We start from the raw sequence: 13,960 nt of genomic DNA on the forward strand, positions 1-13,960 counted from the left end.
CACTGAGGAGCCAGCCGGGTTGGGGGCAGGATGGGGGTGGGGTGCGGAATGTCTCCTGCTGCCCCCTGCTGGCCACTCCAAGTAAAGGCCCTAGGACCCTCTCTTCCTGCTTCTGCAGGTCACAGGTGGAGCCCCCTTCCTTTAATCGCCTCTAAAACCTCCCCTGGGTTCTCGCTCAATACACCTGGATAGTCCACTCAACACGGAGCCAGAATCAACTGGACGTGACCCCTCTTACCTCCAGGGTGGAAGAGGAGGACTTAAACCTCAAATCTAGTGCGGCCAAAGCAGGGAAGACAACAAAAATTAAAGCACTCCCCCCTTAAAGTACCTGCTGCTACACTTCTGATGCCAAGGCCCAGGGGGCACGACTTTGGAACCACAGAAATAGAAATGCCGTCACAGCGCCACTGCAGAGAAAGCACCTCACGGGCCTGGTTCCTGTCAATGCCGGTCACTGACTTCCAAATCTTAGAGTCAGCCTTTGGCCAAAGCACAGAAGCCTGAGTTTGGGACACAGGCAGAGCACGGACGTTCACAGCTGGGAGGATGGAAAGGGAAGGGGCATCCAGCTGTGAGGCGGGAGGCGGAGGGAAGCGGGGAGGGCGCAGTGGCCGCCGCCCCCACCTGCACGGAGGAGAGTCCGCAGGATTTGATAGAGAGTTCTGCAGGAAGTGGAAAAAATGTAAAAAATAACCAAGCAGAGAACTGAAAGTAGAACTATCCCACATTGGGGGAGGGGAAGGAGGAACGAAAAGCATCAAATTCTCAGTTTTCACTGACACAGGTACAGGGTTCGTGGGGAAACTGCGATGTCAACCTATTATCTGGGGAGAGAGAAGGGTGCCTGGGGTGAGAGCAGGCTCCGCGGCTGCTCTGGCTTGGGAATGGGAAACGGGGCGGGAAACTTCTCTGTTACTCGTAAGCCCTTCCAGGCTTTTATTTTTACCACGCATATGTAGTATTTTGACTTTAAACATTGGTTTTAAATTGTAAAATGTGACACCACCCCCCTGGCCCGTTGAACCAGAAGGGGCCGGGCCATCTGCCGGCGCCCAGGGCCCGCCGTCCGTCCGGCGGGAGCCCTGGTGGGAGGCAGGGACGTGGGAGGCCGTCAGGCGGCGCCGCCCTCGCCCAGCATGTGCCGGCAGCGCAGCCGCTCCTCCTCCCGCTGCCCCTCCAGGCGGCTCTCCAGCAGCCTCAGCTCTCTCTGCACCGCCTTCCGCATGGCCGGCTCCAGCTCCAGCACCTTCTCCAGGTCCGCCTTGGCCTCTGCCTCATTCCACACCTCCGCATGAGCCCGGGCCCGCACATAGTAGGCCTTCACCATGCCTGCCAGAAAGGATCTGACTGGACCCGCCACCCAGGCCCAGAGGCAGCCCCACCACTGGCTGGCCCTTACCAGCTTACAAAGCCCTAAACCTTGACCATGAACCTGAACTACTCTGTACCTCCCCATCCTGTGTCTTTGACTGTAAAACGGGAATGATAATAGCAACAGTTGTATCTCCCCACCCTTGTGTAGACCCTTCCAAGGCCTCATAACTGATTTTGTATTCATCACTTTGTAGCCTTTTTCTCACAAGAGGCTCTGCCCCCTGCACCTGGCCCGCACAGCGATCCCATGAAGGAGTGACAGGACAAATGCAGAGAATTCGGTGCCTGTTGCACGCAAGTGTTCGGTGTTGCTCCTACTCATTCGAGCACCCCCTTCACACACAGCACCCTGGTGCTGACTGACCTGGGCATCACAGATACCGGTACGTATTAACTTCACCATGTTCTCTGTGTCCATGGCCCCTTTTCTAAAAATTCTGTTGATTGCTCCACACAGTCACAGGTTTGGAGAGCTACTTATGGATTTGCCCTGATGCACATTAACTTAGAATGCCTCTACACTAAGCACTGCTCGCCCATCACCCGTGACACGGGCACAGGCTTGGACAACTGCTGGGTGGCGGCGTCTGAAGTGTGCACGAGGGCTGTGCCATGAGTCCGCAGCCCTGAGCCAGCCCCGACCCCCACCCGCACCCACCCGCACGCACCTGGGTGGTGGCGGAGGATGTCCCCGGTGTGCTCCAGCACCTCGTAGTACTCCCCCCTCTTCAGCAGGCACTGGCAGTAGTTGAGGACCAGGGTGTTGATCATCTTCTCCAGCTTCAGCCACTGTGCCTCCCAGGGCTTCTCCTGCCCAAGGAGAAAGAGCTGCCGTGAGCTCAGGCTGCTGCCTGGCTCCAGGTGGGGCTGATCCCCGATGGCGGCCGCCTCCCACCTTGGTCTGCAGGTTCCTCAGGCAGATGATGGCTTCCTGGTACTTGGTGGAGGCCTCCTCGTAGCGGCCCAGCTTGAAGAGCCGGTTTCCTTCTCCATGGAGGATGGGCACCACCTGCATCTTCTCCGTGTTGCTCAGGTTCCAGGTCTCCCTCTGGTACTCGCTCGGGGCCTCCACCTGGCCCAGGGGCAGCGGGGCAGTGAGGTGGGGCCCCAGTGCCTGCACCCTGGCGGGCAGGGACCCCAGCACACTGCACTGAGGCCAGCTCTGCAGTTCCCGGGGTGAGGTTCCTCGGGCAAAACCACGCTTGCTCATCAAAGACATAGACACTGGGAAGGAAGCAACAAGGCCCCAGGGGCCCAACCCTCAACCAGCGTTTTTGTGCAAGTCAGGAAAAGGCACCTCTTTGTCAACACACTTTACTTCCAAGATTCAGAAAGTTTCCATGGTGTTCGGGTGTTGGAACAAGACCCGGTGTTGCCATCTGCTGGCAAACTGCATTGACACAAGCACAGACACACCACGTCCGCCTAGGCCACAGCAGCTCTCATTTGTACTCACCCACGCGGCCCTCCTGCTGAGTCCTGACCGGACCTGACCCTCCCCGCCATCCCATAAACCTGGCCATCAGTCACTGGGGGGGACCCCGACACTGCAGGACCAGGCCTGACCCACACACCCCAGGGACTGGGGGTGAGGATGCAATTCTAACCTTTCAGAGACAGAAATAGAAGTAGAAAACCAGTAGACGTAAAATGTCTCCAAAATAAAAACAAATGACATTTTTTAAAAGCTGGTCGCAAGGGGGCTTTGCCTTTAGAAAAAGCAAAGTGCCTTCTGTGGGGAGGCAGAAGGGCGTTCAGATTCCAACCCTCCTGCGGTTTAGGGACCTTTCTGGGCGGTGGCCAGGTACCAGTGCGTCTGGCTTCCGTGAGGCCCCCCGATGCGGGGCAGCCCGCCCCCCGCGCCCACCCCTGGGCCCCACCTGCAGCAGCTCGATCACGAAGACCAGAGGTTGCGGCTCCTTCTGCAGCTCGTCCAGGTCCTCGTAGCCCAGCGTGTGGTAGGCGAACATGTTGGCTAGTCCGCACGTGTGCACATGCCACTCGGCGGGGTCCTTGCCCTCCGCCATCTGCCGCAGGCTCCGGGACAGGATGGGGTAGACCCCCGTGTGCTGGGGGAAAGGCGGTGATCCATTGGGGTGGTCTGCTCAGAGCCAGCTGGGTTTCAAAGAGTCCCCAGCAGTACCCTGCTGCCCTCCACACCTGCCCCACAGCTGTGGCCACCTATCGTCCCCAGCAGGCCCCTGCTAAGACCTGTGCATCACTGTGCCAGGCAAAGCAGTCCACGTCTGTGAGCTCCTTCAGCCCCTAAGATCAGTGGTCCCCAACCTTTTTGGCACCAGGGACCGGTTTCATGGGAGACAATTTTCCACAGATAGGGGACAGGAGGGGGAGATGGGAGGTGGAGCTCAAGTGGTGCTGTGAGCAAAGCTTTGCTCACTCACTCACCGCTCACCTCCTGCTGTGTGGCCTGGTTTTTAACAGGCTGGTGGCCAGGGTTTGGGGACCCCTGGTTAATATGACCCAACGAGGAAGGCACTACTATGAAGACCCTTTTACAGATGAGGAAACTGGAGCCCAGAAAGGTTAAGAAAATTGCTTAATGTCACACAGCTAGGAAATGACAGAACCAGGGTTCAAACCCAGCTGCAGAAGCCACACACTGGCCACAACGCCATGCCAGGCTGCCCTTTGCTGGCCCTGGGAGTCGACTCGAATGCATTTCTCTCCCCAGGAGACCGCACCAGGCCTGTGACTCGCAGGGAGGGAGGCGTGGAAGGAAAGCAGTGGGAGGGGAGGCCTGAGGCCTGAGAGGACCAGGTTGGCTTCCCAACAGTGCTGCCGATTAGCAGTGAGCCCAGGTCCCCCTGCCCTCGGAGCCTTCCCCCCACTGTACCTGCCCACTAGCAGGCTGTTGCAGGGTTTAAAAAAGATGGTGCAAATATGGGCAACAACCAGCCTCAGGCCAGGCCTGTGCGGTGCTGGGCCTCCACTGCCCCATCTGGGAGCCGGAAAGCTCCACGGGATGGAGCGAGAGCCCCACTCCCTGGGCTGGGTCCTGACATGGCCCATCTCAGGCTCCCGAGTGGCAACTCCAGTAAAGACACACTACCGGGCCCTGGCTGTGTGGCTCAGTTGGTGGGAGCATTGTCCCATACACCAAACGTCTGCAGGTTCAATTCCCAGTCAGGGCACCCAGCTGGGTTATGGGTTCGATCCCCCATCGGGACACATATGGAAGGCAACCAATCAATGTTTCTCTCTCATATTAATGGTTCTCTCTGTCTGTCTGTCTGTCTGTCTCTCTCTCTCTCTCACTCCCTCCCTCCTTCCCTCTCTTCCCTATCTCTAAAATGAATAAACATATCCTTGGGTGAGTTTTTTTTAAGACACGCTATTAGGACGTAAAGGGGTAGAAGTGGTTCAGCTTGGCTCCAAGTCACCAGCATGAGGATGAAGGTCACCCTCTCCCTACCCCCAGCAGCCAGGATGAGCCCTGAATGCCCTCAGCTTCTTTGGGAGACAGTGACCAGATGGTGGTTAAGCCTGTTGGGATTAAGGCTGGACTGCGGGAGGGAGAGGCCCCAGGGTCAGCTGGCTACAGGTCAGAGGCAAGTCACCTTCGAGTTCTGGACCCCAAGGTCAGGTGGCATTTGGCTATGCCCTCAAAGGCCTCGTGCCGCTGGACACCTGCTGCCCGAGCCTGGACACAGGGGCAGGGCCCGGTCAGCGTGGCAGACTGTGGGGCGCCACCAGGAGCAGGGAAATCTCAGGAAGGAAGATAAAGGCCAGAGAAGGGGCAGAACTCCAGAATCCCACCTGCCCCTGGGCAGCACCCCAGAGGCAGGAAGGAGGGTGGAGAGCTCAGCTCTGTGCCTCCTCCTGTGGCCCCGCTCGCCCAGCTACAAGCCAGCAAGGCAGCCAGTCACAGCAGAGTCTCCCTGCAGCTCGACTCCAGCCCAGGGACCTCCCTCAGCCTGCGTGGCTGTGACTAGGGCAGGGAGCGCCCACAACCATTGTCCCTCCCTGGGCCTTGGAGGGCAGAGCCTGGCTCTGTCTGAGAGGCGATATCTGTGCCAGAGGTTACAAACTGGTACGTTTCATCCCTCGGATGTGAGGGCTTTTGTTAATTAGCAGCCAGCATTTAAACATAGAGAGATTTTACATCCTAATGAAGACTTCTGGCTTGTCTCAAACACCAGTGGGCCTGCCTCTGTCACATGGCCACAGGCCAGTGGGAGCTGAGGGGCAGATGACCTCCAGTGGACCAGCGTTCTGGCCTCTTGTGGAAGTTTAGTTTGCAACCCTGGCCTCATGAAACAGCAGCAGCAGAAACTTCCACATAGAGACCAGTGTCCTCCCTCAGGGGCGGGGGGCGGGGAGGGAAAGGGACAGTGTACTTCAGGGCAGAAGGTCCCAAAGCCCCTGACTCAGTCTGTCCCTCTGGTCTGGAGCCTGGGGAGAGAGGGGGAAGGCCCCTGTTCCTGCAGAGACCTACACTTGCAGGTGACCCTGTGAGGACTGTGCAAGCAGAGCACTCAAAGGCGGTGACAAGCAGCAACCGTCGAGGGAGACCAGGCCTCCCAGGTCCTTTGTCACAGGGGGGTGCGTGTCTGCCCCACTGATTGCTGAGTCCCTGCAAAGCTCAGATCGGAAGTGAAGAGACGCCCCATAAAGAGAGGGGCCAACGAAGTGAGAGCTGGCCAGCTGTTTCACACTTCCTGGCCTGGACACTGCCTCTGGGCCCCCTGTCTAGACATGGCGAACTCCTATTCATCCTTCAAGACCCAGTTCAATGTCATCTTCTTGAAGAAGTCCCCCCAAGCCCCCAAAGCAGTTAGTGCTCCTCTCCTGTGGCCCCAAAGCACCCTGCCCTTACTTAATCACGCCGTGGCCCTGGCCGTCCTTCACTGTGTTTGCTGAGGTGTCTGCTCCTCCTCCACAATTAGAGTTCCTTGAAGTCCAAGGACTTTATCTTTTTTATTCCTAACACACAGAACAGGACAAACCCAGGGCTCAGTGAATATCTGATAGATAGATAAACAGTTAGATAGATAGATAGATAGATAGATAGATAGATAGATAGATAGATGCTTAATGACGGAAGACTGAATTGTGAATAACGTTGGCTGAAAGAAGGGATGGGTGATGGGACCTGGATGCCTGGATGCACAGCAGGGGGTTGACCGGGGATGAGTGAGAAGGTAAATGACTCAGGAAGGGAGGGGTGTGCGTGTGCGCGCCGGCAGGATCACGGCAGCCGTGGGCGTAGAGGAGATGTGGGGGTACTGGCAAAGCCAACGGTCATTGTGGCATAAAAATAGTTACCAGCCTGTGAGATGCCCGCGCCTTCCTGCGACTACTGATGTGGCTGAAAGAACACAGCCACCACAGAACTAAGAGTCGTGCCCATGTTGTGGGAACAGCAGCCGCTGTGGCTTTGTAAACAACAAATTAATCAGCCAATGAAGAACCCACTTTCTCTGCACCCAGCAGTCCCGTGGTACCGACTATTCATATAGGGAAGGGGGCCCTTGTGATGACTGAGCCTCTTACATTTGGCCTAGTTTACAGGTGCATGTGGGTGTGAAAAGTGCAGGAGCTCCTCATTGTCAGCTAAGTCAACAGACAGCATTTTTAAAGAACTGAAACCACAAAGGAGCCAATTTTCTGAAGGCTTGACTTGTTAAAAACAAAATATCTTTTAAAAAAAACTAAAACATCAAGATGAAGAACAACACAGGGATTGGTACAAAGGAAAAATGCTAAGTTAATATCCACTCAGTGAAGAAATAGATAATGCATTGGATGGGAACCCCTAGTGGCAGAGGACGGCACTGCAACCAGACTCTACTAGTCATGAAGAAACCCAGGAGGGAAGGAGGGAAGAGCCCAGGGTCCCCACCCTGACTCTACCCCTTAACTGTTCCACCCAGAGAAGGTCACTTTCCTTCTCTGAGCCTTAAGTTTCTTCATCAGTAAAATGAGAATGTTGGTCTCTAAAAATCTTCTACTTCAATATAATCGTTTCTACCTTTCGATTGCCCCATTCCATGATGAGCCCTGATATACATCATATCTCGTAATCCCTACACAGGCCCCTGACTTAGGGACTTTTTACTCATAAATGAGAAATTAAATTTCTAGAAGGGACAGAGGACTTCTCCAGGGTCACACAGCTAATAAAGACAGAGCAGCGTTCAACTCGGTTGTCATTTCCCTCTCTCTCTCTGTCTCCCCGTCCCACCCCCTCCCTCCCCTAAATGCTTTTCGAAGCATGTGAAACAGTGAGCCTGGGCATCCACCATCGACGGCTGCTCAGTCCACTCAGTGACAGTCAGAGGGGGCTTTGCAGCAGCCGGGTCAGGCTGCCCAGCTTTGAGCCCCTCCATTAGTCCCACTGTCACAGGAAGAGAGGTGAGCGGCGTGGAGCCCCTCCCAGTGGGAAGCACACGGCACAATTTCTAGAAAATACGTGCACACGGAGGAACGCGTTAGATGATCATTCCACAGTGAAGCAACCAGCAAAATCAGAATAGGAGAACTTCTACGGAGGAGTGACCCAGCTCCTCCAACAAACCCAGGTCTGGGGGGGAAGCGGAGGAGAGTCCAAGGCAACACTTTGTGCCTGGACTTGGGATGCTGATGTGAACAAATCAAGCACAAAGGGTAAATGAGGCCACAGCTGGGGAAATTTGAACAGTGACTGGAAAGTGGTTGGCACTAAGGAATTATTGGGGTTTTTAACCCATGTAATGATGATACTGAGGTCATTTTTTTTAGTAGCCTTCTTTTTGGGGATATGTTTCAGTGTCTACAGAAGAAGCGGTGTGGTGGCTGGAGGAAGGTGTACCCATGTGGGGTGAGGGGGGACGTGGATGGGAAGACGAACCACAATGGCCGCGGGGTGCCGGTGGCTGCCACTGGGTGACGGACTGTTGCAAGTTCAGGATACTTCTGAACTTTTCTATGTGTTTGAAAGTTTTCATAAGAAATGTTGTTTAAAGGTCAGCGACTTTTGCCATTTCTATCTGAGCCACAGAACAGAAGGCTGACCTGTGCGGGTGATGTGTAAATGTGAGAACAATTTTGCAGTGTTGGTAGAAGCGGGGGCAGGCGGTGGGGAGGACCAGTGGCCAAAAGACTCTACACTGTACCAACCCCGCACAGAAGTGAGGGCTGCGGGTGGGCCGGCTCACCCCATGCTCCTGTGTCCCGCCGGCCGGCCGTGGCACTCACTGTCACTTCAGGGCCTGTTCTTCTGGATGAATCCCTCTCCACCTTCACAATAGCTGGGAGTGAGAATGTGGGATTTGCCTTGCAGGGGGTTTAAAACTTTTATTTATTTATTTTTAGACAGAGGGGAAGGGAGGGAAAAAGAGAGGGAGAGAAACATCATTGTGTGGCTGCCTCTCACATGCGCTCAACTGGGGCACCTGGCCCACGCCCCAGGTATGCATCCTGACTAGTAATGGAACCAACGACCCTTTGGTTCACAGGCCGGCGCTCAATCCACTGAGCCACAGCAGCCAGGGCCAGAGATTTTCCTTATCTGTACTGCCTTGAAACACAGCAGCACTGCAGTGTGGGTGGGTGGGCTCTGTGGAAAGCACAGCCAGGGGCTGGGCCGGCATGGCCTACTTACGATGGTGTTGCACCAGAACTCGGCCACCTCGCTGACCCGCATGGACGTCAGCAGGATCTCCCAGACCTCCAGCTTGAACATGTTCCCAATGATAATGTGCATGGGCTGGCCCTCCTGCTTGCTGTCGTCTATCACCGTCCGCTCCTCGTCGCATTTCATGGTACGGAAATGAAAGGTCACCTGGTCACAGGAGAGTGCACCCTGGTCTAGACACACCTCGCAAGGCCCAGCAAGGCCACCCCACTGTCACCGACTCTCAGGGCGGTCCCCGAGGGTCGGCTCACCCACCCCCATTCTGGTGCCTGGGACGCCCTGACCAGCCCCACCCTGCCTGCACTGCCCCAGCGACGAGGAGCCCATTCCCTCCCATGGGACCCCTCCCACTCCTGACAGCTCTGTGGGTCAGGCCGTCCTTCCGCAAACAGACACAGACACAACCCATCCCTCCCCCGGGGAAGCCCACCTGAGGTTTGTGGCCAAACACCGTGACCCCTGAGGGCCCTTCCTTCTCACACAACATCTGGGACTCCAGAAAATTCCCCAAACCTTTCCCCATCCTGTACTGCAATTTAATTTGCAAAGTACCAAAGTGTCACCTGCTCGGTGACAGGACACCCATTTAGAGCTGCCCCGATGCCTCGGCATTGACAGTTCCAGGAAGCCCCTGCCCGGCCGTGTTTTGGCAAGGCCAAAACCTGCCTGAGGCGCCCCGTGGCCCAGGGGGATGCAGAGGCTGCCGTGGAGGGCCCCTGTCTGGTCTGGCGGCTGTCCCACTCACTCGAGATCCGGTGATGAAGTTGGGGAGCTCCCCCACGCCCCCGTGTAGAATGGTCTTCTTGACCCCTTCCACGTTCAGGAGCAGGGCAGCGTCCATGGCTCCGGTGCGGGGAGATGTCCGGCCGGGCTGAGATAATCCCCACTGGGAGGAAGGTACTCAGGCCCAGACAGAGATTTGCCCTGCAGAGGTGGGGGAGGGGTGGGAATTAGAGGCAAAAAGCGGGACAGTGCCCCAAGCTGGCCCCAGCCTGCTGTCAGGGCCACTCCCAGCAATCTAGCCAGCGCCAGAGTTTCTCTGCCACCTGTCCATTGCTTCTCACCTGGAGGCAAGGCCCTGCCTGACATTATGGCATCAGCTTTGGTTTTGTCTCACCTCAAGAAGACGGGAAGTGAGCAGGAGCTTTGTTAAAGAGGACAGGAGAGGAAGCCAGCAGGAGGCAGTACAGACGCCTCAGGCTGCCGCAGAAGAGACCCAAAGCCACTCTGCCCTGCCTGGTCCCCGGTGCCAGCCCAGGTCTCAAACTTTTAGTGCCTTTGAACCCCAGGCCGGGGCCCTGTGGCCTTTGTGACTCCTGCCTTCCCTATTTCCTATTCCCTCCCCCTCTCCTCCTCCTCAAACTCTATCCACACACAAGAGTATGTGACATTTGGAGGGAAGAAAGATTGTCAGTTTCTAGCTTGGGAGAATACTAAAACGGAATATGAGAAGGGGGGCAGGCTTGGAAAGTTGAGGAGCCCTACCCCAGCCCCAATCCTGCCTCCCCTACAAGGTCTGGCTGACAGCAGCGGGGCTCTCCCGTCCCCCTTGGAGGGTCTGCCCTCCGCCCTGGGTCTTCGGGGGAGCTACGTAGCATCACAAATCCTCATTCAGGTCTGTAGAGAAAATCGTGTGAAGACTTGGGGTTTGGCGCCACCTTGTGGCAAGTTCAGTTTTTTGGTTTGGGGGTGTGTGTGTGTGCGTGTGCATGTGCGCGCGCGCGCGTGCCGGGGCTTTCCAAGATCCTGAGGGTGATGAGGATTCTGAACACAAAACCTTTCTCTTCTTGACCCAAGATTGACTTGTTTCCTACAGAGGGAGCACAGAATCTGCCCGGGGAGAGGTGAGAATACTGGAGGAACCAGATACAGCTTCATTCAAAGGCTGACCCCACTTCATTTCCTGACCTGTCCCTAACTCCAACCATCTTCCCAACTGAAATGGGAAAATCAGTGTTTCCTACCTCCCTCTCCTGGAAGTTGAGAGGCCTCTCTTGAGCAGTGAATTGCACCTCGAAACCCTGAACCCCTGAAAGTCTCCCATAAATTGCTGTTAGCATAAAGGAGGCCCAGAGAACCCAGGCTGCGGCAGCAAATCGGCCCCTCCAGAGCCCCTCCCTGGGTGCTCATCCCTCTCTGAGGGGAGGGGATCCATCCCATTCCTCTTCTGTCAGAAGAACCCAGCTCCACGGCTCTCTGGGGGCAGGGAATCAGCGGGGAGGTCCGCCTGTTCTGTCCCATCCCTTCTCTGGCCACACAGCAACCTGGAGCTGTCCGCACGCATAGGAAGTAAAATGAATCCCCAGATGAACAACTACAGAGAAAAATAAAGTGATTACCACAAAGTCCAGGGAGGGGAGACACGCAGTGGGGGTGGGGCTGCTTCTGGACCCCCAACTATGCTCTGTTTGCTCATCTGGGCGATGGCTCCACGGGTGTTCACTCGGCAAATGCCCATTACACTAAGCTTCATGTTTTAACCATTTTTCTGTCCGTGATGTAACTCGCAGTGGAAGAGGAAGATCTAATCACATCTCACACTTAAACTCTCCCATTGTTTCAATTGCTTCCCTTTGTAGAAGGGTCAAAGGGCACATGCAGGGATTGCAGAGTTATTGAGAGGAGGTGGAAATGAGACACTAATCCCCCAGGTGGCAGGAGGAGGAGGTGCGGGATGTGAGGGGAAGGGGGTGTTAAAGCTGATGTCAGTGGGTTCGGTCTCACTGCTGAGAAGAATGAGGTGCTCAGGCCACAGCCCCCGTACAGAACCCCCTCCCCACACCCTCACCACCACTTGGCCCCCACACCAACCTCCTAATGGACTTCGTTAAAATGCAACTCTAATAACCTCACCCCCCTCTTCAAGTTCAGCCAAGGTGTCCCACTGCTTTCGGGGATGAATTCTAAACTCCTTTCCTGCCAAGGAGCCCCGCAGCTCCTGGCTCTTCCCAGCCGAGCCCCTGCCCTCTCTGTCTGGCTCAGCCTTCTCCTGTCCTGGAACCTGGCAGTGCCCTGACCTCCCAGCATCGGCCTGGTCCCCTCACTTTGTCCCCTGAGCTCCTCGGCTAAAGGCAGCCTGCTCCAGCCCCAGCTCAGGGGTGGCTCCCAGCCCCTTTCTATCCCAGCGCCACGCCCCGAATCTGCGCATTCGTGGCACTGCGCACGGTGTCATGTCTGCTGCTTCCCTCAGACTGACAGATCCACGAGGACCAGGGAACAGGTGGAAGCTTTACTGTTGGACATGGAGCCCCAAGGGCAGGGCAGGGCTGCAGCTGGACCCCAGAAAGCCTCAGCTCGGAACAGCTGGTTGGCTCTTCTCCTTACAAAAAGGAGCAGGAGCCCCTGCACCCTCCACCCCCCAACTAGCAGCCTGCTCACCTCAGCACATCCTCCACCCCGCCCCCCCCACACACACACACAGCTTCACGACTCCACGCAAAGGCAGGAGAGAGCCTTTTCATTAAGCAGAAAATGTTTTTTCCTCCTTTTTCTCATTGCCATGGAAACGGCTCTTCCTCCACCTAGCCTGTCAGTTATGGTTCTGAAGGAAGGGGGCGAAAAGCCACAAGCAGGGAGGGCATTCACTCATCCCTTCCTGATGCTTGATGAGACCACGTAACCAAGGGTTGAGAATTCAGGAGTTAGCTCTGGCCACTGTGGCTCGGTTGGTTGGAGCAGGTTCGATTCCCAGTCAGGGAACATGCCTAGGTTGCAGGTTCAGTCTCAGGTCGGCGTGAGTGCAGGAGACAACTGATTGATGTTTCTCTCCCTCATCTATGTTTTTCTCTGTCTCTCTCTCTCTCTCTCTCTCTCCTTTCCTTGTCCTCAGCTGAGGATAAAAAATTTAAAAATGGATTAAAATAATAATAAAAAGAATTCAGTGTTAGAGTTAGACATCAGGCCTTAGAGTTCTGCTCTGACTCTTCCTTCCATCCTGAGCAAGACACTTCACCCGTCGGACTCTGAGTTTTGTTGTCTGAAAGGAGGATAAAAATAGCGTCCACTTCACAGAGTTGCCTTGAGGGTGAAAGAAACATAAAACCATACACTTAGCACACGCATCACAAGGGCTGGACGGTATAAGCTGTTGTGTCGATGAATGGGAAGTGCCAGGCATTGCGACAGGTACTGAGAGAAAATTGTGGCAAGACGATCTAATTTGAGAGACTCGTTTCCCCTTCCCTCACTTTCAATTCAGTTTTCCTAAAAATAACAACCCTTGCTCTCCACCCCTCGTATTTCACTGGGAAAGAGCATGAATTAAATTCCCTCAGTGTGAGAACAAACACTGCTGCTGTGAACAGGCTCGGGAACAAACACTTGCAATGCACGGGGAACAAACAACTCAACGAGGGGACCACAGTGAAGCAGGCAAACGGAGCGGTGAGCCATTGAAAGTCGATGTAGTAAGTGGCCACCGTATTTTTTAAAATAAAATAGATAAAATATCAAAGGACATTACACATCGTGGAGTGTTGTTCCAGGAAATGCTGGTTTCTGTCACACATGCGAGTGTGTGTGTGTGCTGGGTGTCACTGGGCACAGGTCCCCTGGAGCATGACACCCCCGTGCCCGGGGCACGCCGCCCCCACCTACTGACACAAACACACTCAAACGTGTACATCCTTTGCTTGGTTAACTCATTCTCTAAGGCTCAGCTTTAAGTGATAACTTTAGTGTCATAATTTTCTTTGATTATTTGTGACTTGACCCAGCAACGTCCATCTCTCCCCACACACTGGGTTTGCGCGCTGTGACATTGAGCATGCACCCATCCTGCTGACTTCAGTGTGACCCATTTTTACCACAGTGTTTAATCTAGCAGACACCCGGAGGTGTTGGGAAGGCCCGAGAGCAGGGACATGGGAAGGATGAGGGCCTGGGAGAGACCCCAGGGTGACGTTTGTTGGGCTGTTGGTTTAAGGTGATGCAGAGCCCAGGAGGAGC

At 55.3% G+C, this 13,960-nt stretch overlaps 1 protein-coding gene across 1 annotated transcript; it reads right to left on the reverse strand.

Annotated features, from left to right (window-relative positions):
• Nucleotides 1-915: 915 nt before the first annotated feature.
• On the reverse strand, nucleotides 916-10,126 carry AIPL1 (aryl hydrocarbon receptor interacting protein like 1). Its single transcript, XM_037126741.2, is given in 7 exon segments — nucleotides 916-1,332; nucleotides 2,046-2,187; nucleotides 2,273-2,449; nucleotides 3,258-3,446; nucleotides 8,981-9,160; nucleotides 9,759-9,937; nucleotides 10,078-10,126. Coding segments are annotated over 6 exon segments (1,131 nt in total). The 5' UTR covers nucleotides 9,855-9,937; nucleotides 10,078-10,126; the 3' UTR covers nucleotides 916-985.
• Between the last annotated feature and the right edge of the window lie 3,834 nt (nucleotides 10,127-13,960).

This window comes from Artibeus jamaicensis, unplaced genomic scaffold (genome assembly GCF_021234435.1).
Source record: "Artibeus jamaicensis isolate MK-2021 breed Jamaican fruit bat unplaced genomic scaffold, CSHL_Jam_final contig_777, whole genome shotgun sequence".
Classification (NCBI taxonomy): Eukaryota; Metazoa; Chordata; class Mammalia; order Chiroptera; family Phyllostomidae; genus Artibeus; species Artibeus jamaicensis.